Source organism: Mus caroli, unplaced genomic scaffold (assembly GCF_978045245.1).
Source record: "Mus caroli unplaced genomic scaffold, Mus_caroli_1 scaffold_4, whole genome shotgun sequence".
Taxonomy (NCBI): Eukaryota; Metazoa; Chordata; class Mammalia; order Rodentia; family Muridae; genus Mus; species Mus caroli.
Window position 1 is genome coordinate 138,283,960 of NW_028227259.1, and position 23,894 is coordinate 138,307,853.

The window sequence follows — 23,894 nt, forward strand, 5'->3', positions numbered from 1 at the left end:
TACACCATATTGATGACAGAGCAGAGGGGAGCCATTGAACTTGCTCTCGGGTGTTGGGAGTCCTGGGAAACCTCCTAAGTGACAGTCTTCAAAAGTCTGTGTAGAGAGACAGGAGGAGGGGAGGTGCAAGTCTGTAACCCTAGTATCTAAGAGAGTGAGACAGAGGATCAGTACTAAAGAGCTTGCCTGAGTTACTTTGGTGAAAGCCCAAAGGGCTAGGGGCGTGGCTCAGTGGTAGAATCACCTAGAATCCCCTAAGTGAGGGGCTGGGGGTGTAGCTCAGAGGTAGAGCCCCTGCCTAGAATCCCCCAATAAGGGGCTGGATGCCTGGGACCTACCCTGGCCCTCACAGATGCTGCATTGGAGCACAGCATTGGACAAAGGACAAATACTGGTAATCTCTGGTCTTGTAACTCTCTCTTATTGTTCTGGGAACTTAACTTTCTCTTGCAATTCTGTGGCTAAAAGCCACTGGTTTCTGCCAATTAGCTCCTGCTGTTGGCAGCAGGGGATCAGGTAAAAAAGTCTCAGTTGCTAGGGCTCTTGGCTCTCAGGCTCAAGGACCCCTTGCTGCAGGCGAGAGGCTTGGAGTTTGTTAACTCTTCATGAACTAGAGAGAAAAGAAGAGAAAGAAGGAAAAGAGAAAAAAAAAATCAGGCTTGCAGAAAATACACTCACTCACTCTGGTTGAGGCGAAAAAGAAGCTCCAACAAGCCTTTATTTCTGTTCTCAGTAAAAAAAAAAAAAAATTACCTCCTACAACTATCAGGTAAAACTGTTACAACCGGATAATTGATTAAATGATTTTCTAGATACTTTTACATTCCAATAAGTTCATAGTAAGTTTAAGGCAAGAATTCACGTCATAAGTCGATAAAATTTAAGGAATAACAGCAGAACTGTTTTTATGTCTTTCCATTAAGACTAGCATCTCACTGAGCATTCATTATCTGCTACTAGCCCCCCCATAAGTTCATTATAAGTTTAAAGCAATAATTTTTATGTCACAAGTTAGCATGGTTTTGTCAAAAGACAAATTATCTGCCTTTAGATAGAGTATTCCATCATTATTTTCTGACTTCACACCTACAGTAAGTTGTCCACTCCCAGTTTATGACCATTAGTTACCTAATAATGGTCTCATACCTAACCTAGAAGGAATGTTTTCCTTGGTCATAAATTTGTTCCAAGCCTGCTTTCTTTTTCTAGTGCAATTTGCCCGTGATACATGAAGGTTTGCAGAGCGCTTATTTGCAGCTTTTATACCATAGAGAATTTGAGATTACTTGTATAAATTTAGGAATTCTATAAAATCCTTATTAGGAATTACGAAACCATCGACTTGTCTACATAGTAATACTACGTGAGACTGCATCTTCATGATGATCTGTAGAAAGTCTGCCCAGTAGGGTGGGCGAATGCCCAGGAATCATTGGACTATGTAATAGAGACAGGAAAAGGCTTATCAGCAGCAAAAAGCAATCCTGGCATGAAGTCTTTTGGGACCTTGCCTCACTCAGCTCACCCATTGCAGGCCATGCAAAACAGTGGGCCATCTCCAGAAAATTCATTTGCATGTCTTTAGCCTTTCCTAGATGGCTTCTGACAACTGGGGGTGTGGCTCAGTGGTAGATCACCTGCCTAGAATCCCCCAGTGAGGGGCTGGGGGTGTGGCTCAGTGGTAGAGCTCCTGTCTAGAATCCCCCAGGAAGGGACAGACAGTGTGGCTCAGTGGTAGACCATTTGCCTAACATATTCAAAGGCTTCAACAAGACTTGGAATTTCCTCAGTTGCTACTCCCTGAGCCTCCCCCATGGAAAACCATACTCTAGGGATATCTGTTATTGCCCCCTCCAAAAAAAAAAAAAAATCAAGCAAACTTGTGTGCCTTGATCAAAGTGGTATCTGCCACTAAGGAGAGTCTCAGTCTTGTCACCAGACAGCTTTGCATTCAGCAGGGACCTTGGGCTTATTCTAGAGGTCCATAGGGTTAAAGTTAAACATCCATTTTACAGATGAAGAGCCAAATGTCCATCACAAAGTAAATTCAAGGCTAGCCTGGGCTATATGAGACCCTTGTCTTTAGACTGGAGAAATGGCTCAGGAATTAAGACCACTTGCTACTGCAGAGTCAACCCGAGTTCAGTTTCCAGCATCCACAGCAGACAGCTCATAGCTATCTATAAATCCAGTTCTCAGGGATCTCATGCCCTCTTCGGGACTTCATGAGCACCCACATACACATGATCATACATACATACATATATACATACATGCATACATACATGCATGCGCACACACACATATCGTTTTTAAAAATTAAAAACATATAACTAGGCCTATCTGATGTCATTGTCACTCTGACACCACTGAACATGTGTGCCCATGACACTACCAGAATCTCCCCCAAAATGGCTTAAGGCTGCACTCCACATGAGACACTTCCTGTTTCACTGTGAAATACATCGTACTGTAACTTGCTTTTTTCTGGGCTTCCTGACTTGCCACCAGCGAGGGGTGTGGCTGACACCAGGGTGAAGGGCAACCACTTCACCAAGCTGCATGTCAGGATACCCAGGCTCCCAGAAACTCCCAGGACACGATAAAGGCTTCAAATGCCACCCCCTAAGAAGCCCCTTCCTGTTATAAAGTTTGAGGTCCTTAGAATTCTAAAAATCCAAGAGGCTAGGGAGATGAACCAGTTGGTAAAGTGCTTGCCAAACAACAGGAGGACCTGGGAGAGGGAGGGAGGGAGGGAGCGAGGGAGGGAGGGAGGGAGGGAGGGAGGGAGGGAGGGAGGGAGGGAGGGAGGGAAGGAGGGAGGGAGGGAGGGAAGGAGGGAGGAAAGGAAGGAAGGAAGAAACAAAAGAAGGAAGGAATGAATGAATGAACTTGGGCATAGTAAGTGCCTGTAACCAAAACTGGAGTTACAGAGGCAGGAGGATTCCTGGTGCTCAATGTCCAGCCAGTCTAGACCAGGACCCTTGTCTCAAAAACACAAGGACTGGTAAGATTGCTCAGTGGGTAAAGGGGGAAACAACCAAGGCAGACAACCTGAGTTTCATCCCCACACCCTTCATGGGGAGAGGAGATGATTGATTCCCACAGGTTATGATCTGACCTCCACACGGAGGTCACGGCAGACAGGACTACACACACACACACACACACACACACACACACACACACAAACTCTTTATAAAAAGGTATGAACGATTTGGAAAGGCACCAGCTAGACCTCTGACCTCCGCATGGGTGTGCACATGTACACACAGAAAAGAATTTTAGATCTGAGACAAGATCTGGGCAGGGCCAGGGTTTAGGAATCCTGTTCCTACCACTTGGGCGCTAGGGAGTCTGAGACGCCAAGGTGCAGGGATTACCAATCCACTGGTTCTTCCTCATTTCTGTCTTTGATGAAGCTGGCTGCCTCTCTGTCCCTAGCTTGCTGACCACAGGTCCTTCTGAGTCATCAGGAACAATGGGGTTCCCCTAGACTGTGGTCACCATGGCGACTGAGCTCGGCAGAGAGGATTCTGAGGGACTTCACTCAGCATCCCATCCTCCCAAGCCATCTTTTCTGGCAGTTGGCCCAGCCCCCTTCCCCTTCCTAGTCTTCCAACCCCATCCCTTTGGGGACTCTTGTATCTTCCTGTTGGTCAACACAGGGCCTGGATATTTTGAGTCCACTAAATTTGAATCTTTTTTATTTGCTTAGTTGGCTGCCTTTTTTTTTTTTTTTTTTTTTGAGGCATTATTTCATATATCACAAAACCAAGGATGACCTTAACCTCCTGATCATCCTGCCTCCACTTCCCAAGTGCTAGACTCCAGGCATGCACGAACACTTCTGGGTTTGGGTGCTGGGGCTTTAAGGCAGCTAGAAAGCCACTCCACCAAACACTCTATGTCCTTAGCTATCTTTAGTCCTTCTTCAGTTTAGTTTTTGGGGTGTGTGTGTCTATTTTGTTTTGTTGTTTTGTTTTTTAACTCACGCTCTCTATGTAGTCCAGGCTGGCCTAGAATCTATGCTCCTTCTGCCTCAGCCTCCCAAGGAGCTGGGATTACAGGTGTGTGCCACCACACCCCACCTGTCTTTATCTTAGAAACTTGGCTTGGTTGCTGCCAGTCTAGAGATATTGGGCAAATTGCTGGTCTCTTTCAAGCATTTGTGTGGAGTGGACAGCCATGCTTCCTCTACAGGGTCCTTGCTGTGTGCATAGCATCACAGTCCACTTCTTGCCATATCTCTGTCCTACTGTGTGACAAGAATGGAGTCGTAAGGTCTTAGCAGGAGCCTGGGATTTTATGAAGAATCACATGATTCTCTGGGTTTGTATCCATAGAGGTGCCGTATACACAGTCTTGTGTGATGTTTCCTGGGAAAACATCAACAAACATGGTGCCAGATAGGGCAACAGCAGACCCAAGAAAGGCTTCCACCCCAGTCTAGCTTATTGAGCCAGTAAGTTTGGGGGTGACTTACAGGAGCATGGATGAGGCAAAGGCAGCTGCATCACCAAAAGCCCTGGCCAGCTCTGACCAGTGTGGGTGATGAGCTGCGTCCCTGGAGCTCTCTGCACAACTCGTAGGCAGCTCCACCACAGTGAGTGTCCTTTCCCTAGCAACTGTATTAGGGGCTTTGGGAGTCTTGTAAGTTTCAGGATCTTCCTGGGCCTTGTGAGGTTTGGGGGTTGGGTATTTTGCTTGCTTTGTTTTGGTGAGCCGTGGTCCTACTATGTATCTGGCTGGCCTAAAACTCGCTATGTAGACCAAGGAGGCCTTGAGCTCACAGAGATCCACCTACCTCTACCTCCCTAGTGCTGGAATTAAAAGTTGGTGCCACCATGCCTAGAGCCTTGTGAGTTTTGTTGACATCCTGTGTTTCCCAGAGCCTTCCTCCCAAAGGGAATACTTGTTTAAAAACCATAGCTTACAGAACCTTTGGGTGCCTGGATCTCATGCCCAGGCCTCCTTGGAAACTGGCCCTACTGGAAGGGACCCAAGAACATGTCATTCAGGCATCTGGATTCAGGATCTTTTTCTAGATTAAGTCCAGTATGCAGGAAGAAGTGGAGCACAGAAGGATTGAGAGGAGTCTAAAGTCATGAGCCAGAGCTTAGTTGGTAGATGCTTGCCCGGCGTGCACAAAGCCCTGGGTTCCATGTCCAGCACTACATGAACCTAATGTAGTGACACAACGCCTATCACCCCAATGTTCATGAGACAGAGGCAGAGGGATCCTCAGCTACATAGCTAGTTTAAGACTAGCCTGGGCTACCGGAGTCCTTGCACTCCCCCACCCCCAAAAAAGTGAGGGTGGTGGGTTGCTTCAGTGAATAAGGTTTACAGGCCTAGTGTCCTGAGTTCAGGCACATAAAGATAGAAGGGAAAAACCAACTGCACACAGTTACCCACTGACCTCTACATACACACTCTGGGATACACACCCACTCAGATGCATCGTGCATACACATACATAGACATGATAATCAGTAAGGGGCTGGATAGCTCAGTAGTTAGGAGTGCTTGCTGTTCTTGCAAAAGACCCACCTTGGGTGCCTCACAACCATCCATAGTTCCAGGGAATCAGATGCCCTCTTCTGGCTTCCAAAGGCAACTGCATTAACATATGCATACTCCTGACATACCCACACAGACACACACAATAAAATAAAATAAATCTTGAGGCTGGAGAGATAACTCGGGGGTTAAGAGCACCGGCCACTCTTGCAGAAGGCCTGAGTTCCATCCCCAACACCCACGTGGTGTCTCACACCCATCTGTAACTAACTCCAGCAGCATGTTGTCCCCTCTTCTAACCTCCAAGGGCACTAGGTATGAATGTGGTCTACAGGCATACATGCAGGCAAAACACCAGTGTACATAAATAAAAAGTAAATTAAAAAAAAAAAGGAAAGGCTTTTTTTTAAATTTTGTAAAAATAAATAAATCTTTAGAAACAAATTAAAAATTTTTTTAAAGATTTATTTATTTATTTATTTATTTATTTATTTATTTATTTATTATATGTAAGTACACTGTAGCTGTCTTCAGACACTCCAGAAGAGGGAGTCAGATCTCGTTACGGATGGTTGTGAGCCACCATGTGGTTGCTGGGATTTGAACTCCAGACCTTCGGAAGAGCAGTCGGGTGCTCTTACCCACTGAGCCATCTCACCAGCCCCAAATTAAATTTTTAATTAAAGAAGTAGGAATTCTGGGCTGGAGAGGTGACTTAGTAGTTACGAGGACCCGAGTTCGATTCCCGAACCCCACAACAGTGGTTTACAGTCCTCTCTAACTCCAGTTCCAGTGGATCTAATGCCCTCATCTGACCTCTACAGGCCCCAGCACACGTGAGGTACACAGACAAACAAGGAAACAACATGCACATAAAATATAGTAATAAAAATAGCCTTCTTTTAGCCGGGTGTGGTGGCGCACGCCTTTAATCCCAGCACTCGGGAGGCAGAGACAGGCGGATTTCTGAGTTCGAGGCCAGCCTGGTCTACAGAGTGAGCTCCAGGACAGCCAGGGCTACACAGAGAAACCTTGTCTCGAAAAACCAAAAAAAAAAAAAAATAGCCTTCTTTTAAAGGAAGCAGGAATTCACTAAGGCATTAGTGAAGGAGACTAAAGCTTGGCCCAGGAAACGCAACTTGACAAGTGCTTGAGGCACCTAGCATCCCATCTGACATCCAGGACGTCACCTGCTTAGCCCTCCGTAGAGAGGACCTTTGACTCATCTGTTGATTGAAAGGTGACACTGGGGGCTGGAGATGTAGCAGATTACATAAAGCACTTGCTGCCCAAGCAGAGGACTTGAGTTTGGTCCCCAGCACCTGGCTGGTGGCTCAGAAACATGCACAATTTCAGCTCCAGGGGGTGTCCAGCACCCTCTTCTGGTCTCCTCAGCAACTGCAGTCATCTATGCATACCCAAACAAACACATAGACACACACATAAATAAAAATATTTTTAAATGAAGAAACTGAGGCCCAGCAGCAGACAAGACAGTCTTTTAAGGCCTCAGCCATCCATGTGCCCTCTCCTCTGCCTACTCCTGGAGCACAGCCTGGTCTGACCCAGGGAACATCCAGGCCCCAGGCATGTCACCAACACTCTCCTCTGTGCCCCTCACCCCCTGCAGAGCTGCCCTCCTCAGAGCACCTGAGTGTGGCTGATGCCACCTGGCTGGCACTGAACGTGGTGTCCGGTGGCGGCAGCTTCTCCAGCTCCCAGCCCATCGGTGTGACAAAGATTGCCAAGTCTGTCATTGCCCCGCTGGCCGACCAGAACATCTCCGTGTTTATGCTGTCCACCTATCAAACTGACTTCATCCTGGTGAGTCAGAGCCGTGGTGAATGGCTGTGCACATCCCCAGCCTTTTCCATGTAACACACACACAGAGCTTCTGGCACAGTCATTATCCTGTCCCATCTGGTGCTCTACTCCTCACCTCAGCCCTGGGCACTACCACAGGAGGTAGGGTGATCTGAGACTGAGAGACTCGGCTTCCCGTCCTCAGGTGCGGGAGCGTGACCTGCCCTTCGTCACTCACACCTTGTCCTCGGAGTTCACCATCCTACGCGTTGTCAATGGAGAAACGGTGGCGGCTGAGAATCTCAGCTTCACCAATGGCTTTGTGAAGCCCAAGATGGGTGAGTTGGGATTGAGGGAAAGGTCCCTAGCAAAAGGCCCCGCTCTCAGAAGCCACTTGGTGTTCACTGGATTCCACATAGAGCCGCCAGCAATGGCCAGAGATGGCTCCCAGCCCAGCCCAGCCCAGCCCAGGTAATAGTGCCTCAAGGTAGCTACCCTTGGTAGGGACCATGGAGGTGAAGCTTGGAGCACATGTTGGCAAGGAGCTCTCAGCAGCCAGAGCACCTTGTACAAAGGCCCAGGGTCGTGATGGGAAACTGAACAGTCATGTAGTGTGTGTGCCGGGGGCGGGAAAGCCACCTGGGCTGCATTGAACAAGGCTGAGCCCAACTCCTACACACAGATGCTCTACTGTGTGACCTTAACACTTGTGTCCTACGCTCTTCCAGTCCAGAGGCCAGTCATCCACCCACTGTCTAGCCCAAGCAACAGGTTCTGTGTCACCAGCCTGGACCCTGACACGCTGCCCGCCGTTGCCACCCTTCTCATGGATGTGATGTTCTACTCCAATGGGTAGGTCCCCGGGGTTAGGTGCTAGGGTAGGGGACAGACATGGAAATCCTGCTCCACCCACAAGCCCTGTATGAGGCCAAAGTCCTTATTCCACCCAAGAGCTCAGTCTGAAGGAGAAGACCTGGCTCTACCCGTAAGTCCAGTCTGAGGGAGGAGGCACCATCGGCCCAGGAGCCTAGTTCGAAGGGGAGACACACCAACCTGCTCAAGAAGGGAAGAGGCATGGAGAAGGGACTGTTCCACCCTAGAACTCACTCTGAAGGGGGAGACTTGTATGTGCCTGTGTAGCTCTTACATTCTTCCTACCCTCTCATGGTGTTTTTGAACCTTGATGGTAGGGGTTGGGGGTTGATATAGAGGTCTCATTTAGGGCCGAACACTCAATGGTCACCACCCCCAGTGCTTTAACCAGGTGAGTCTCTGCATTAACTGCCGCCTCGTGCACAAAGATACTTCCCTGCCCGACACTGAGAGCGGCACTAATCCATGAGTTATGAACATAAATATTTAGAAGACAAAATAACAATAGGTTTTTCCCAAGGACCCATGACCTCCCAAACCATGGGCTTGTGACCAGGCTTACAGTACCCAGGCATGAATTCCTTCCTGTGAAGCAGGTCCTAGAGTCAAGCAGAAAGTGGTGGGTTACCCCAGTAACACCATGACCCGGGCACCCACCGGTGGTTCTGCCTTGCCTGGCGTGTTGGTATTGTAGCATTCAGAGTCTAAGACTTCCTGAGTTGTGGGCTTCTGATGGAGATAAGACATGAGTCAAGCTGGGCCTCTTGCAGTGGTGGGTGGCAGATGGCATAAAGGTGGGAACCGTACCCTCACAGTTTCCTCTTGATCCCCAGAGTGAAGGACCCCATGGCTGCCAGTGACGATTGTGGCCACATCCGCTTCTTCTCCTTCTCACTCATTGAGGGCTACATCTCACTGGTGATGGATGTACAGACCCAGCAGAGGTGGGCAGGGCCCTGTGTGGATATTGCAGGGGGCCTGGGCGGGAGCGGGTACTTTCTGCCTAAGTTGTTCCTATAGGTGCAAGAGCCATCCACGTACACAGCAAGATGGTGCCAAAGTAGAGACTGGAACCATAGTCCCAAAGCCATCTGTCCCGAATCTCACCCCAACAGTGGCTTTCCTCCCTGGCTCCAGTGGCACCGACACATCATTAGATCTCTCTCTGACCCACCTGAGATACTCCAGAGCTGGGGGGAGCACCAGTTAGCCCTGCCTCAGACTCCTCCTTCTTCTATAGGTTCCCGAGTCACTTGCTATTCACGAGTGCATCTGGAGAGCTCTGGAAGATGGTGCGGATAGGAGGACAACCCTTGGGATTTGGTGAGCCTGTGGGGTCCAACACCTGTATGCAGGAATCAGGAGGTGTTCCCAGGGTACCTGGCCAGGTCCACCCTATGTAGTGTTCTGGAGACTGAAACCCCTCTTCTGACAGATCCCTTGCCAATTGTGTGACATATATATGAAGGCCTCAGGAGACCAACAAGTGGACTTTACCATAGGGCTCTTAACCCATCCTGCAAGCTGAAAAATACAGTGGGGTTGGGGGTGTGGCTCAGCAGTAGAGCACCTGCCTAAAATCCCCCAGGGAGGGGCTGGGGGCGTGGCTCCATGGTAGAGCCCCTTCTCTGAGCACCTGTGTTTCCCTAGATGAGTGTGGGATTGTAGCCCAGATCTCAGAGCCCTTGGCAGCTGCAGACATCCCAGCATATTACATCAGTACTTTCAAGTTCGACCATGCATTGGTAAGTGGCCCCTGGGGACAGGTGGGGACTGTATGGGTAGGGACCAGGTACCTGGGCTCACACACTTTTTTTTTTTCCCTTTGCATCCTGCCTTGCAGGTTCCAGAAGAGAATATCAGTGGGGTTATCCATGCCCTGAAAGTCAGTCAAGCAGGGAAGCATTAGAAAAGACTCGTCTCTGGGCTCCTCCCTGCCACAGCCCACCTGGGCCTTCCCCCCCCACGAAGGTTATTCTTGCAGTATTTCCCTATGGACTGAAAGCTCGGCCCCAGGACCTTTAAGGAAGGGGCCTCTGGGACACTCCCCTGATTCCTGACTCCTCCAGGCCTGGGCCTGAGCTAGGGCCACCCCCACATCCTCCTCCTGCCTTCCAGAGTCCCCAGCCTTTTCAATAATGACTCTGTTTCCACTCGGTGGGGGTGTGCCCATCTTCCTCCCCCAAGTTCCACCCCAGAAAGCGGTCTCCGAGGCCCAGGACACTTGGGACCAGCCCAAGGCCTCACCTACAGCCCGCAGCAAACACCAAAGGAAGCTGGCACCTCCTGTGAGACACTGGGATCGGGGTCCTGATGCACCTAGGGACATCTTAAGGAGTTGGTGGAGCAAGATTGGGGGTGCAGAGCTGGAGAAGCCCCCGTGAGCCCCCCCTGAGTTAACGGTTATGGTTGCTGCTCTAGTTTTAGAGGTTCAGGGGCTGGTTCCCTCAGAATGGAGGTCAGCAGGCCACCCTCAGGTCATAATGGCCAGTGAGCCTCAGTGGGGTCCCTACTCCTAAGCTGGGGGGGGGGAAGCCAAGACTCTAGAACCCCACCACACAGGACCTGTGTCGATTTCCTCTACAACTGCCAAGAGGGTCCCTGGGCCAAACTTCCTCCCAGAGCACTTGTCCCTGGAGGGGATCCCAGGACACCCCCTCTCCCACCAGCCTAGAGCGCCAGCTTCTATCTGTCCTTTGTTCACTCTCCCCAGACCCAACATGGGCAAGCAAAGACCCGGCTTCTTCCAGCAGTGGGCATCCCCACCTGCCCAGGCCTAGGGTGCCTTGGGCCATGTCCCACCTTTCCAGCTGTCACTTAGACCAGCCTAGAGAATTCCCCATCATCCTCTCTGCCCCACTTTTAGGGGATAAAGAGGCCTCAGCCCCTGCAGCTCATATACCTGCCCGAAATACACACAGCAATCTGGGGTCACGGTGATAACCTGGGAGGCAGCTATCTTGGAGCATTTGTAGAGAGACATTACCCCTGCGGTTTCTTCTTCGTTGTTTTTGCATACAGGCGGCTGGGGAAGGAGTAGTTTTGTTTGGAGGGGATGGAGCCTGTTTGAGTCTTATTAGGGTGCCCAGGGTTCAGTGAGACTTAGCACCCTGTGTCTCTGGGGACAGACACAAATGCAAAGATGTATCGGTAAGACTCTTGGCTGTGTCTTCTGAGGAGGGCTAGTGGGAGCAGAGCTCTGATACAAGACACCAGGACCCCATAGCACCCCCTATAGGGCATGCCAGTGTTCCACCACCTTCATATGGCGCTGTTAGCTGGGACTTCGGGGATCCACCAGACTTTTTGCTCTTGAGGTGTTTTGTCGAGCCTGTACTTCAGGATCTCCAACAACAAGGTCAGAGGAGGGAACGTTTATCTACCCCTGCACAGTCTTGTACAAACTGTGTTTCCCTCCTCTCTGGGCCACAGAAACACACCCGGGTGGAGGAACTATTCTAGAATCATGTAGAAGCCAGAACCCAGCATGTTAATCAAAATCACCTCTGGTTGGTTTTGGTTTTGGTTTGGTTTTGGTTTTGGGTTTTTTTTTTTGTTTTTTTTTTTTTTTAACTCCTTTTGCACAAAACCCTTAAAACCAAATCTTATTATTTTCTGGTCCCGAATGGGAAATGGCCAAGTGGGCGGGTCTTTATAGTGAGGCCCCCGAGTCCCCTTTTTCTCTCTCTGGAAGGCCTTGATTGCCCGGGGTACACATCTCCGGAACCCCTTCTGTCTCCCTTTCCAGTTATCCCTTCCCACCATATAAGTGTGCTGGCCCCCGGCCCCACAGTTGTGTGGACCCCTAGACTTGCTAGGATGAGACTATGTATTGTACACACCTATAAATACGTGTTTTATGTTGATAGAGATATATTCTGTAAATAGCATATATACTTGAGCAATATATATGTTAATATATTCTGTGTGCGCAGGACACAGGCAAGGGCCCCCACCTCATGTGCGCACACTCGGAGACATTTTGAGCCACCATATATTTTTAATTCAAATACGTAGGCAATACGATGAGTGGAAAAGCCCTGGGGTCCTGAGGCCAGCCTGGAGGGGAGACAGAACCAACAACCTACCGCGGGTGGGGCAGGCTGAGAGGGCCAGTGTAGTCTGCTTCATAGCTACTGTACCCCCATTTCCACAGCCTAGAGCTCTGGATGCCTTCATTTTATTTGGGAGGGGGAGCATTGATCCAGAGGAGGGATTGGGTTTTTGTTGTTGTTGTTGGGTTTTGGTTTTGGGTTTGGGTTTTTTTTTTTTTTGGTTTTGTTAACAGTGGCTCCCTCCCTCAGGATTACCCCAAAACCTTTGTCTGGTAAACCCATCTGTCCCAGCCTGCCTCCCTCCCGAGTCCCTTCTCTATAGAAAGCTGTAGACCTGACATCTTACCTAACTTTTGTTGTTATTGTTGTGTTGTTTTCTTAAGGCAGGGTCTCTTTAGATAGCCCTGGCTATCCTGGAACTCTCTCTGTAGACCAGGCTGGCCTTGAATTTATAGGACTCTACCCACCTCTGCCTCCCGAGTGCTGGGATTAAAGGTGTGTGCCATCACACCTAAGTTTTTTTAAAAATATTATTATTAATATTATTATTCCTGTAAGCTTAGGAATCTCAGGTTCTCTTCCCTGCTCTCTTCCTAGGACTGACTCCATAAGGACCCAGACCACCACACATACTCCCACGGTTGTGTGTCCAGAAAGGGCTGGGCCTGGCTTCTGCCGGCCAACCTTTTAAGGGACCCCACTGTTCAGCTGTAGTGGGTCCTTGGAGGAAGCTAGCTCTGTCTCTGTGTTCTGTGGGTAGATCAGCATGGTGTGGTGTCTTCAGTTCTAGGGGATGTGACAGTCCCTCTACTAGTAGAGACCCTCTACTCTCGTGTTTTTTAGCACTGTCTGCTCTCTTTTCAGCATCTTCTGGTTTTGTGAATATGAAGGCTGACTCCACCCCCTGCTGACCCAGCCTCAGAGGGGACCCAAGTGTCTTGCCACTCAGCAGCCAGGGATCCCTAGAGGATTTCTTTTGTATTTTTCTGCAGTGCAGAGGAATGTAGGCAGGGCCTCCTGCGTGAGAGACAAGTACTCCACTGACAAGTACTCCCAGATCCTCGGCTCACAGGGAGGGTAGGAGATTGGGCTGTTAAGAAGGTAAAGTTTTAGGAAGCGCAGTCAGGAACTCCCTGGGTGGGGCTACCAAGTCCTGAACTCTGGGGGTTTGCACGGCTGTCTGAAAGGTACTCTATCAGGAAAGCGCACATCGGGAGTTGCTCAGTGGATAACGTGTTCCCATAGCATTCCCAGCACTCTGAAAGCAGACAGATCACAAGTTAAGGTCAGCCTGGGCTACATGAGGCTCTGTCTCAAAAAAAAAAAAAAAAAGAAAAGAAAAAAAGAAAAAGATAAGAAAAGAAAAAGAAAAAACGTCAAATATCACCTGTACAGACTAATGAGACCATCCAGGGTCCCCATCCGCAAAGCACCCCTTCTCCTTTGGCTCAGCCCCATAGTCTGGGGCAAACCTGCTTCCCAAGAAATCGACTTCTCCCCCCAGATCCTAGCAGCATCACCAAGTATATACTCCGGGGTCCTAAAGACCCCCCCTCTCCCACATCCATAGTGGTATGCAGCCCTGCCCCCATATAGCCCTTATCTAAGACTCCTAAGCATCAACATTCACCCTGTCCCACCAGCTGCGGGTAACAGGTTCCTGGTGTGGTGGGACGGACCCGGGGACCTGGTTCTGTCTGCTGCCCATTGGGCAGTGTTGCTGGAGCAACCTGCTTAGGCTGGTGAGGTCCCCAATGATGGAAGGACCTGTAAGAGTGAAGAGACACTCAGGCAGGTGTAAAGGAGCTGGCCCCTAAGCACAGGCAGTCCACACCCCACCCGGTTGTCCAGTACACGATCTTCAAAGAAGGTCTGAGCCACCTGCCAACAGCTCTTCCCGGCCACATTTCCCAGGCTGACCTTTAAAAGTCCCCAAGCACCTCTGGGCCACTGGCCAGGGCCTCTGGATTGGATGTGGGGACAAAGCAGGCTCTTCCTTGCCTCCACTAAGGCAACTGAAGAGAGGAGCCAAAGGGAGGAAGTGTCAATTTTGACTCTTGGGTTTGATGAGATCCAGTCCATCACAGCAGGGAAAGGCACAGCAGCGGGAGCGGGAGGCGGCCGGTCACGTGGCAGCTGGTCACGTGGCATCCACAGTCAGGAAGCAGAGAGAGGCAGCCGCTGCTGCTCTGCTCACTTCCTCCTTTTTATTCAGGAGACGAGCTTATCCCGTGGAAGGCTACCACATTTAGGGTAGGAAACTCCATGGCTGATTTACTCAGAGGTTTGTCTTCTAGGCAGTTCTCGATCCTGTCACAGGACATCCCTCACCCCGCTGTGTTGCTCTGTGGGCAGCGTTGGGGATGCCATAGGTGGCATCAGCCCTTGCCTTGGTGAGGGGAGCCTAGATGAGAATGGTGGACTCTCTGACAGGGAGGGGGCATAGGGACGGTAGCTTTGGGTTTTCAAGTAATGGGTATCGTACTGAGGGTTGGAAGGGTGGCAGACCTCCATCTTCACAGCCAGGAGTCAGCCTTGCATTGCTCTCAGAAGCTGCTGTGAAGGTGGAGAACTAACTTAACAGACCTAACCTCACCGCTCATCCCAGTTCCTTTTTCATGTCCGTTTTCTAATTAGAAGCAGCAAAAGGATGCATCTAACTGACCCCAGGGCGACCCCAGCTTGACCTCTAGCCTCTCCTCTGAAGATGACTCAAATGGGGAAGGCAGGTGCTGGCCTGTCGCTGAAGGCACCAAGAGAGGCCTGAGGCCATGGCTCTTGCCGGGCATCAGTTTGGAGGTGGTGATTTGTGGCTCTTGGTAGAAGAGACGGGAACCTGGGAGAGTCAGTAGTGCAGGGTGGTCCAGTCCCATGTGTCAGGATGCTGTTTATTTACGTGTGTGTGTGTGTGTGTGTGTGTGTGTGTACATATATTAGGCATGAGTGTGTGTGCCCACATATGCAGAGCCCATCTCAGAGCTGTGAGCTGTTTCATGCAGTGTTTGGCCCCTTAGCCTAACCCATTGCCTCACACTTAAACAGATAGGGATGCTGGCCCTGGCTCCAGGGTGGAATGTGGGGTTGCTGTGATGGGATTGGCTCCTTTCTCCATCCGTTGCATCCCCAACAAAGACTCTGCCCCTCAGCAGCCCAGGGAATCCATGCAGGCAGCCTGACCTGGCCTAGGCTCACCCGTGGGACTCTTCAAACAATTTTCTCAAGACAGTATTTTCATGGAGAGAGGTTGGGGACAAGAGGTGCCCCTTGCTTCCCAGGAACTCACCTTGGGAAAGGGTCCACAAAGCTCTAGACTCCAGGTATAGACTGGGCAAAATTCAGGTTTCCGTGGGCTGAGCCTAGCACGTTTTTTCCTTTCTCCTGCCTCAGTTTACCCGTATCACAGGAAGAGTTAGAGCAGGGTCAGCCTCCAAACAATAGGGGAGACAGAAGTACAGCAGTAGTCCTCCCGGCCCTCCTCCTGTATGCCAAAATCATTTCCGTTATCCCGAGGCAGGGGAGTGGGTATGGGTGCCCGGCGGCGTTTTTAAGGGACCCTGCCCTGCCCACAGCCCCAGCTGACCCTCTCCTGGCATGTTGTGCCCAGGTCACCAGCAACAGTGGTACTTCATCTGTCCTGCAGCTTGGGTGAACGGGGTAGGGGACGGGTGTCCTCCTCTGTCCACCTCCAGGGCCCCTCATGCTTTTGTTTTCTCCTTGTCAAAGAAACAAAACCCTTGAGAGTTGTGTACTGTATGATGAAGAGGAAAAAAAAAAAAAGTACCTAATGTTCCCCCTGAAAAAGACAGTATATTTTGTACTTTGTAAAGTGTTCATTAAATGAAGGGGAAAAAAATGATGTTGCCTGATAGCTGTCTGATTCTATGTTGACTTGTCCAGGATCATGCCTCCGTTGTTTGGGAGAACGTAGGTCATGGCTTAGAGGAGGCAGGATAACCCTCAGGTAAAACTGCCCAGACTGAGAAGGGTTATATCAGCTCCCTAATGCTGTGGAGTAAATGGTCCCAAATAGTGGCTTAAAGTGACACATATCTGTATCCCAGCACGCAGGAGGATAGAGGGTTCTGGGCTAGCCTGAGCTACATAATGAAACGGGGTGAAGTGACTCAGTGGTCAAGAGCACTAACTCTTTTTTTTTTTTTTAAAGATTTATTTATTTATTATATGTAAGTACACTGTAGCTGTCCTCAGACACACCAGAAGAGGGAGTCAGATCTCATTACGGATGGTTGTGAGCCACCATGTGGTTGCTGGGATTTGAACTCTGGACCTTCGGAAGAGCAGTCGGGTGCTCTTACCCGCTGAGCCATCTCACCAGCCCGAGCACTAACTCTTAACCAGGAGCTCCAACGGTTCGATTCCCAGCACCTACATGGTGGCTTACAGTCCCAGGGAATCTGAAGACCTCTTCTGGCCTCGGGGGATACCAGGTACCCATGTGGTACACAGACATACATGTGGCAAAACACCATAGCCTTCGAATCAAAGCTACAGGGAAGAAGGATTTGTCCCAGCTTAGAGTTTCCCGGTCATGATCGTGGGCATGAGGCTGAAGGTTAGTTACAAGAACAATTTGTTGAGTAGGGGTTGTTTATGGCATCTAGGAAGCAAAGGCGAGAACACGGGAAAAGACCAGGGCAAAATATCGCACCACTGGTGACCTGCCACTTCTCACCATTCACCAATGCCATCAAATGGTGCATCCATCAAGCCGTCAATCTGATGATTAGGACAGAGCTCTTACGACCTAAACGTTTCTGAACTCAAGGTTATTGACACAGCCAGGAATGTGTTTGCAAACCTAAACATCTCAAGTCAGCCCCTAGTACCCACATGGTGGTGGCCTTCAGCCATCTTTAACTCCAGTTCCAGGAGATATGATGCCCTCTTCTGGCGTCTGCAGGTACCACACACATGTGATGTCTATACTTAACACGTCCACAAAATACTCGTAAAAACTTTCAAAAATAAATTTCAAAAAAATGTGGCCGGTCGGTGGTGGCATACGCCTTTAATCCCAGCACTTGGGAGGCAGAGACAGGCGGATTTCTGAGTTCAAGGCCAGCCTGGTCTACAAAGTGAGTTCCAGGACAGCCAGGGCTACACAGAGAAACCCTGTCTCAAAAAAAAAAAAAAAAAAAAAAAAAAAATGTAAGAGGGGGCTGGAGAGATGGTTTCCAGAGCCCTCGCTGTTCTTGCTCATGAGACAGGTTTGCTTCCCAGTACTCCATGATGGCTCACAGCATGCTGTAACTCTGGCGCCAGAGGATCTTACGCTTCTGGCCTCAGTGGCCATCACACATCACACACAGATGGTGCAGAGACATATGTGCATGCAGAACACGTACACGCATAAAAATAACCTGTTAAGAGAGAGAACGAAAAGAGGACACCTGGGAGGAGGCAGGTGGCATGCTTCATCCGGGGAATGATTCACGTGCTCATGAGAGCAAAGCTTTCCCTGGAACAGAATGAGCAGCCAAGATAATGGCTTAGCAACGTCTCCAGGTGTCAAATGCTGGGGGTTGGGGGTTAAGGACCAAAGAGACAAAGACACCCACGTATAGATGGCAGCTGAACAGAAACCCTGGTGAGGTACAGATGAGCTACATGGCCAGGCTGACCAACAGGTAAAACAGGCTTAAAGGAAAGTTCAAGGGGGAGAGGGAGGGTGCTGGAGAGATGGCTCAGTGGTTAAGAGCACTGACTGCTCTTCCAGAGGTCCTGAGTTCAATTCCCAGCAATCACATGATGGCTCACAACCATCTGTAATGGGATCCGGTGCCCTCTTCTGGTGTGTCTGAAGACAGCTACAGTGTACTCAAATATATAAAATAAACTTTAAAAACAAGGAAACCCCAAGCATAAGGACATCCCTCTTTGTACGCAGGTGACTAAAGTCAAGAGGCTTTGCTTTGCCCTTTAGTTCATTGAAAGGGTCTCATGTACCCCTGGCTGGCCTAAAACTCAAGGTCTAGCCACGGGTGACCTTGAGCTTCTGACCCCCGGTCTCCATGTCTCCATGTCTACCACTTCCTGAGTCACCCAAATGTACCCGATGCTGTTTATGGGGTGCTGGGGTGTGAATCAGACCCCAGGGCTTGGTGGATTCTAATCAAGGACTTTACCAGAGCTACATACCTGGCCCCTTTGTTTTCCTAAGGACTTTTATTTTTTTTTTTTAATTTTTTTTTTTAGATTTATTTATTTATTTATTATATGTAAATACACTGTAGCTGTCTTCAGACACTCCAGAAGAGGGAGTCAGACCTCATTACGGATGGTTGTGAGCCACCATGTGGTTGCTGGGATTTGAACTCCAGACCTTTGGAAGAGCAGTCGGGTGCTCTTACTCACTGAGCCGTCTCACCAGCCCTCCTAAGGACTTTTAAAATTAATAACATTTTTAGTTGTGTGTTTGTGGTGACAGATGTATGGAGATAAAGCCAGCAGAGGGTGTCCGATCCCCTGGAGCTAGAGTTACAAACATCTGTGAAGTCCCCGAGGTGGGAAATGAACTCGGGTCCTCTGGGAGAGCAGTAACTGTTCTTAACCACTAAGTCATCCATTTCTCCAGCTCCTTAAGTCTTCTTCTATTTCAAGTTCACAGAAAATGTTCCTATTGTCAGCCTAAGACTAGCCCTTACAGAGGGGCAGCATTTGCCTGGGTGAGGGGCCTGTAGCTGCTCAAACGGCCATTCCTTCCAATATCAGCCAACTGGTTCCCATGACAGCCTGCTTGTTGACCCCTCGACTTTAACCCGCAACCTTTCAACATATCCCATGTCCTTTCTCCATTTTAGGGTTTGAATCTGAAATGCCCCTCCCCCAGGCTCATGTATTGAATGTATGGTCCACATCAGGTAGCACTGTGGTGGAGACTGGAATTTTTTAAAGAAGTGAGTGGGGCCTGAACAACAGAAGTAGGTGGGCGGAGTTATTCCTTTAAAGGTGGTAGTACAGCCCCAGCTAATACACTCCTGTGTGCTCACATCCTATAATAGACTCCTGTATGCTCACATCCCATAATACACTCCTGTGTGCTTCCTGATGTGCCCGGCTGGGAAGCCCCTACAATAAACTCCCACCATCCCGAACGCTGCCATGGCGGGACTGGAACCCTCGGACACTGAGAGCCAAGGTGAATCCTTCTGTCTTTAAGTTGTTCCTGTCAGGTACTTGGGGCAAGACTTCACTTTCCTCCACAGCCCGCACAAGCAGCCACCGTCCTCTGCATTTTGTTTCTTGTCCGTGTCCCTGCCCTAGGATAAGCTGCACAAAACCGAGATTCCTCTGCCTGCATGACTCACTGTGCCCCACGCCTGCACTTAAGGAGCCCACAAGTACCTTAGAGTGAACAAATAACAGGAGCAGGGTGTAGCAGGCAGCCTAGGAGACCATAATTAGAAACTCAGGTACGGGCTATTTTCCCAGCCAAAGGATCTATCTGTTCAGAAAACACTTCCCAGGGGCTAGCGAGATGACTCAGTGGGTAAAGTGCTTGCCTGACACCAAGCCTGATGGCTTCAGTCCAATCCCCAGAGCCCATGTTAAAATGGGAAGCAGGGCCCTGTAGCCCTGGCCCAGGGGAAATGGAAACAGAGGGTCCCTGGGACTCCGGATGGCCAGCCTAGCCCTGCAAAGTTCCAGGTTGGGAGAGATCCTGGCCCAATCATAAGGTGGACCTGGGTGTGACAAGCACACAGGTTTAGTTCCAGAATTCTGGAGTCTGAGGAAGGCAGACCTCTGTGAGTTCAAGGGCAGCCTGATTTACAAAGTGACAGCCCATCTCAATAATAAGATGGATAGCACCTGAGGAACAGTGACACTTTACCTGTCTTCTGGCCTCCACAGGAGTGTGGCACGCGCGCACACACACACACACACACACACACACGTGCACGCACATATCCTAAGTGGGACTGCCTTCTAAAGTGTGTTCCATTGGCTACTTTTATGGTCAAGAAATGATCAAGTAAAACTTTTACAAGACCTCCATTCTTTAAAAAGGCAGAAAATAGACTTTATTCCAAAAGACCTTTTCAAACCCTGTTCTGAAAGGAAAGGACAAGCTTTCCTAAAGACAAGGCTTTTCCCACTTTCTGAGGCCTCCCACTCCAGGCCAGCCCTTCAGCCAAGAGTCCACAAGCACTTGGCCCGCAGTCTTTCTTCAGGGGCTTCTGGGCTGTGCAAAGCCAGGCAGTGAGGAAGTTCCAAGGCTGGGATACTGTAGACCTGAGCGGGAGGCTGGCTCCCACTGGCAGCTCCATCAAGAGTCTCAAGCCAAGGCATCCTGGGCCCTGGACTGTCCTTCTGTGGGACTCCTGGGATGACAGCTGACCAGAGAGGCCCTAGCTGAAGGCAGTCCATCTGGCTCTCTTGCTGAGGCCCAAGTTTATCCTCCTGTGACAGGGGACTACAAGTTCTTCTGAGTGCCTTGTCATGTCTCTAAACTCTTAATATCAAATGTGTCATGAGCAGTGAGCTTTCTCTAAGAATAGTGTCTCAGACAAGACACATCCCCAGATGCTACCATGTTTTACCTGGAAAAGGAGTCTGCCTGGCCACTCAAGGTCTTCATGCCCTGGTACTCCTCAGAAACACGCCAAGCCAACTGTAGCCATCCTGAGCTGAGGTCAGCAGCAGGAACCTCAGCGGGGGAAGGGCTTTGTCTACAGACCTCTAGTAGAATGTCCCCACTGAGGACACACAGCAAGCATCCTGCACCCCAGAGACCCTGGCCCTCTCCCAGTACCCTCAGAAGCTCTGCTGGTGGCCATCCCCTGCCTCTGCTAAGCTGCTGCTGTGGTGTGGCTCCCAGGCTGGGCCCAGAGGGCCTTTCAGATGAATGACTTGGCTAGAGTCACCATGTGATCCACTCCACACGCCACATCCACAGGCTCACCGGGCATCGTCACCTGGAAGAGAAGACACGGACACAGTGAGGGAAGGACAGCCAGGCTCTGGAGCCCTGCAGGAGGGAATGGGGGTCACACGATTCACAGAACCCAGGCTAGCCTCCAATTCCCTGTGTAGCTGAGGCTGACCGTGAACTTCTGATCCTCCTGCCTCTACCTCCCAAATGCTGGGTTTACACACATGTAATACCACACCTGGTTTACGTGGTATTGGAGACAGACTCTCAGGCTTTGTATGTGTTAGGCAAGCAAACTACCCACTGAGCCTCACCCTCAGCCCCTCCTCTTAGAAGGTTCTTTGCCTCCTGTGAGTGTGGCTGTATCCCCTGGGAATGGGCTGCCCACACTCGTCCACAGCTCACTAGTATCCCTACCTCTCTGCCCATCAGTGGCATCAGCTCTAGCAGCCACCCTGGGGAAGGACATGGATGCTCCTGGTCCCACTGCCTGTGACCATGCTTCCAGATCCCCTGCCTGGAGGCTGTGTTCGGTAACCTTCACTGGGGTCACCAAGTACTTCTCAAGAGTACAGGAAAGGCCTCGGCCTGGTGGATCCAGTGTGGGAGCAGGCCACAGAGCTACACTGGGCCTTCAGAGGCTGGTCCCATCTATCCTCATTATTCTGTTCTTTAAATTTGTGTGTGTGTGTGTGTGTGTGTGTGTGTGAGTGATATGTCTGGAGACAGGGGGACAGTAGGTTTCTGCTCCATCACTCTCCAAGTTATTCCCTTGAGACAGAGCCTCTTGGCAGCCAACAAGTCCCAATGATTTTTCTGTCTCCACAACTGAACCTAACTCCATTATGCTGGTATTGCAAGCACATATGTGGCTATACCTACCTTTCTACATAGGTGCTGAGGGTTAGAACTCAGATCATCATGTTTGCACAACAAGTATGTGTGTGTGTGTGTGTGTATGCGTGCGTGCGTACGTGCGCACACTTGAGGTCAGCAGACAACCTTCAGGAGCTGGTTCCTCCCTACCTTGTGGATATTGTATATTAAACTCAGGTAGGAGTCACGCTTGCTGTCAGGTGCCTCTACCCAGTAGGCCTCACAGACTCTTAAGTGTTTGGTTTTTTTCCTTTTTTGGTTGTGTATGTGGTATGTATGGAGAAATGTACTGTGTACGATATGTGTGTGGTAGGGGTGTGTGGAATGTAGTGTCTTTGGAATGTACTGTATATGGTGTGTATGCTGGCTAGTTTTAGGTCAACTTGATACAAGCTAGAGTCATCAGAGAGGAGGAAGCCTCAGTTGAGAAAAGTTTCTGTAATACCTGGCTGTAGACAAGCCTGTAGGGTATTTTCTTAATTAGTGATTGAAGAGGGAGGGCCCAGACCATTGTGGGGTGCTGAGGTCAGACAGACAGACAGACAGACAGACAGACACACACACACACACACACACACACACACACACACACACACAGAGCAAGGAAGCCAAGCAAGTCATGAGGAGCAAGCCAATAAGCAGCACCCCTCCCTCCACAGCCTCTGCATCAGCTCCTGCCTCCAGGTTCCTGCCCTGTGTGAGTTCCTGTCTGACTTCCTTTGATGATGAACAGCGATGTGGAAGTGTAAGCCAAGTAAACCCTTTCCTCCCCAAGTTGCTTTCTTCATGGTGTTTCAACACAGCAATAGTGACCCTAACTAAGACAGCGCATGTGGAATGTAGTGTGTGCCTGTAGTGTGTGTAGGGGGTATGTATGTGTGGTGTGTACAGAACATATGTAGGATGTGTATGTCTGTGCAGTATGTACAGGGTTTATGTAGAGTGTGTGTTTGTGTGTCTGTGTGTGTGTGTGTGTATAGTAGTAGTAGTAGTAGTAGTATATGTAGTATGTGGAAAATGTTATGTGGTATGTATGTGTGCTGTGTAGGGTGTGTGTGTTGAATGTGGTGTGTGTGGCTGTGGAACCCAGTGGTTAGTGTCAGGCGTCTTCCTCTAGCATTCTCCACTGTTTTTTGAGACAAGGTCTCTCACTGAACCTAGAGATTATGGTTTCAGCCAGACTGGCCAGGCAGCAAGTGCCAGAAATCTTCAACTTCCACTCCTATGGGCACTGGGTTAAGCCACACTGTGCCCACCCCTGCGAGCCCTGGGTTATAGACTGCACCACTGAGCAGAGCGAGCTCTGTACGTGCCGCTGGGGAACCAAACTCATGCTTACACAGCAAGCACTGTCCCCATGAGCCATCGCCTCAGCCTGTTCTGGTTTGTTTGCTTTAGAGTCAGGATGTCACTGTGTGACCCTGGCTGGCCTCTGTCTCCTGAGTGCTGGGATTAAAGAAAGGTGTGTGCCACGATACACTGCATCGGTTAGCTTTTCAGACAGGGTCTCACTACATGGCATGGGCCAGCCTGCAACTTGCAGCATTCTCCTGCCTCAGCTTCCTGAGAGCTGAGGTGCACAGCACGATGCCCTCTTTCTCTTATTTATCGCTGTTACTATTATCATGAACAAGAAATGGCACATTATAAAAGGACACTCAATGAAAAACAATGGCCATGGCTGGGCATGTCACCCTGTGGATAGAGGGCTTCCCTAGCATGCACCAGGCCCAGGGTTCAATCTCCACCCTTATAACCAGGCATGGTGGTTCATGGCTCTCATCCTATCACCCAGATTGGGGCGGGGGGGGCAGGGTGTAGGCTGAAGCAGAAGGGACAGAAGTTCCTCAGCCACATAATGAGTTTGAGGC

At 49.9% G+C, this 23,894-nt stretch overlaps 2 protein-coding genes across 3 annotated transcripts in view; one reads left to right on the forward strand and one right to left on the reverse strand.

Annotated features, from left to right (window-relative positions):
* The window catches only part of Castor2 (cytosolic arginine sensor for mTORC1 subunit 2), a 41,822-nt gene extending 28,289 nt beyond the window's left edge, over positions 1-13,533 (forward strand). Inside the window, exons 3-9 of the mRNA XM_021162662.2 lie at positions 7,154-7,347; positions 7,532-7,664; positions 8,055-8,178; positions 9,033-9,143; positions 9,440-9,522; positions 9,850-9,944; positions 10,043-13,533. Of these exons, the coding sequence (XP_021018321.1) occupies positions 7,154-7,347; positions 7,532-7,664; positions 8,055-8,178; positions 9,033-9,143; positions 9,440-9,522; positions 9,850-9,944; positions 10,043-10,108 (806 nt within the window). The 3' untranslated portion in view covers positions 10,109-13,533. The remainder of the gene's footprint in view (positions 1-7,153; positions 7,348-7,531; positions 7,665-8,054; positions 8,179-9,032; positions 9,144-9,439; positions 9,523-9,849; positions 9,945-10,042) is intronic.
* A 6,737-nt stretch (positions 13,534-20,270) lies between these two features.
* The window catches only part of Rcc1l (RCC1 like), a 33,540-nt gene continuing 29,916 nt past the window's right edge, over positions 20,271-23,894 (reverse strand). For both annotated transcript variants that reach the window (XM_029477985.1, XM_021162618.3), the window contains one exon: positions 20,271-21,190. In XM_029477985.1, the coding sequence (XP_029333845.1) occupies positions 21,113-21,190 (78 nt within the window). In that variant the 3' untranslated portion in view covers positions 20,271-21,112. The remainder of the gene's footprint in view (positions 21,191-23,894) is intronic.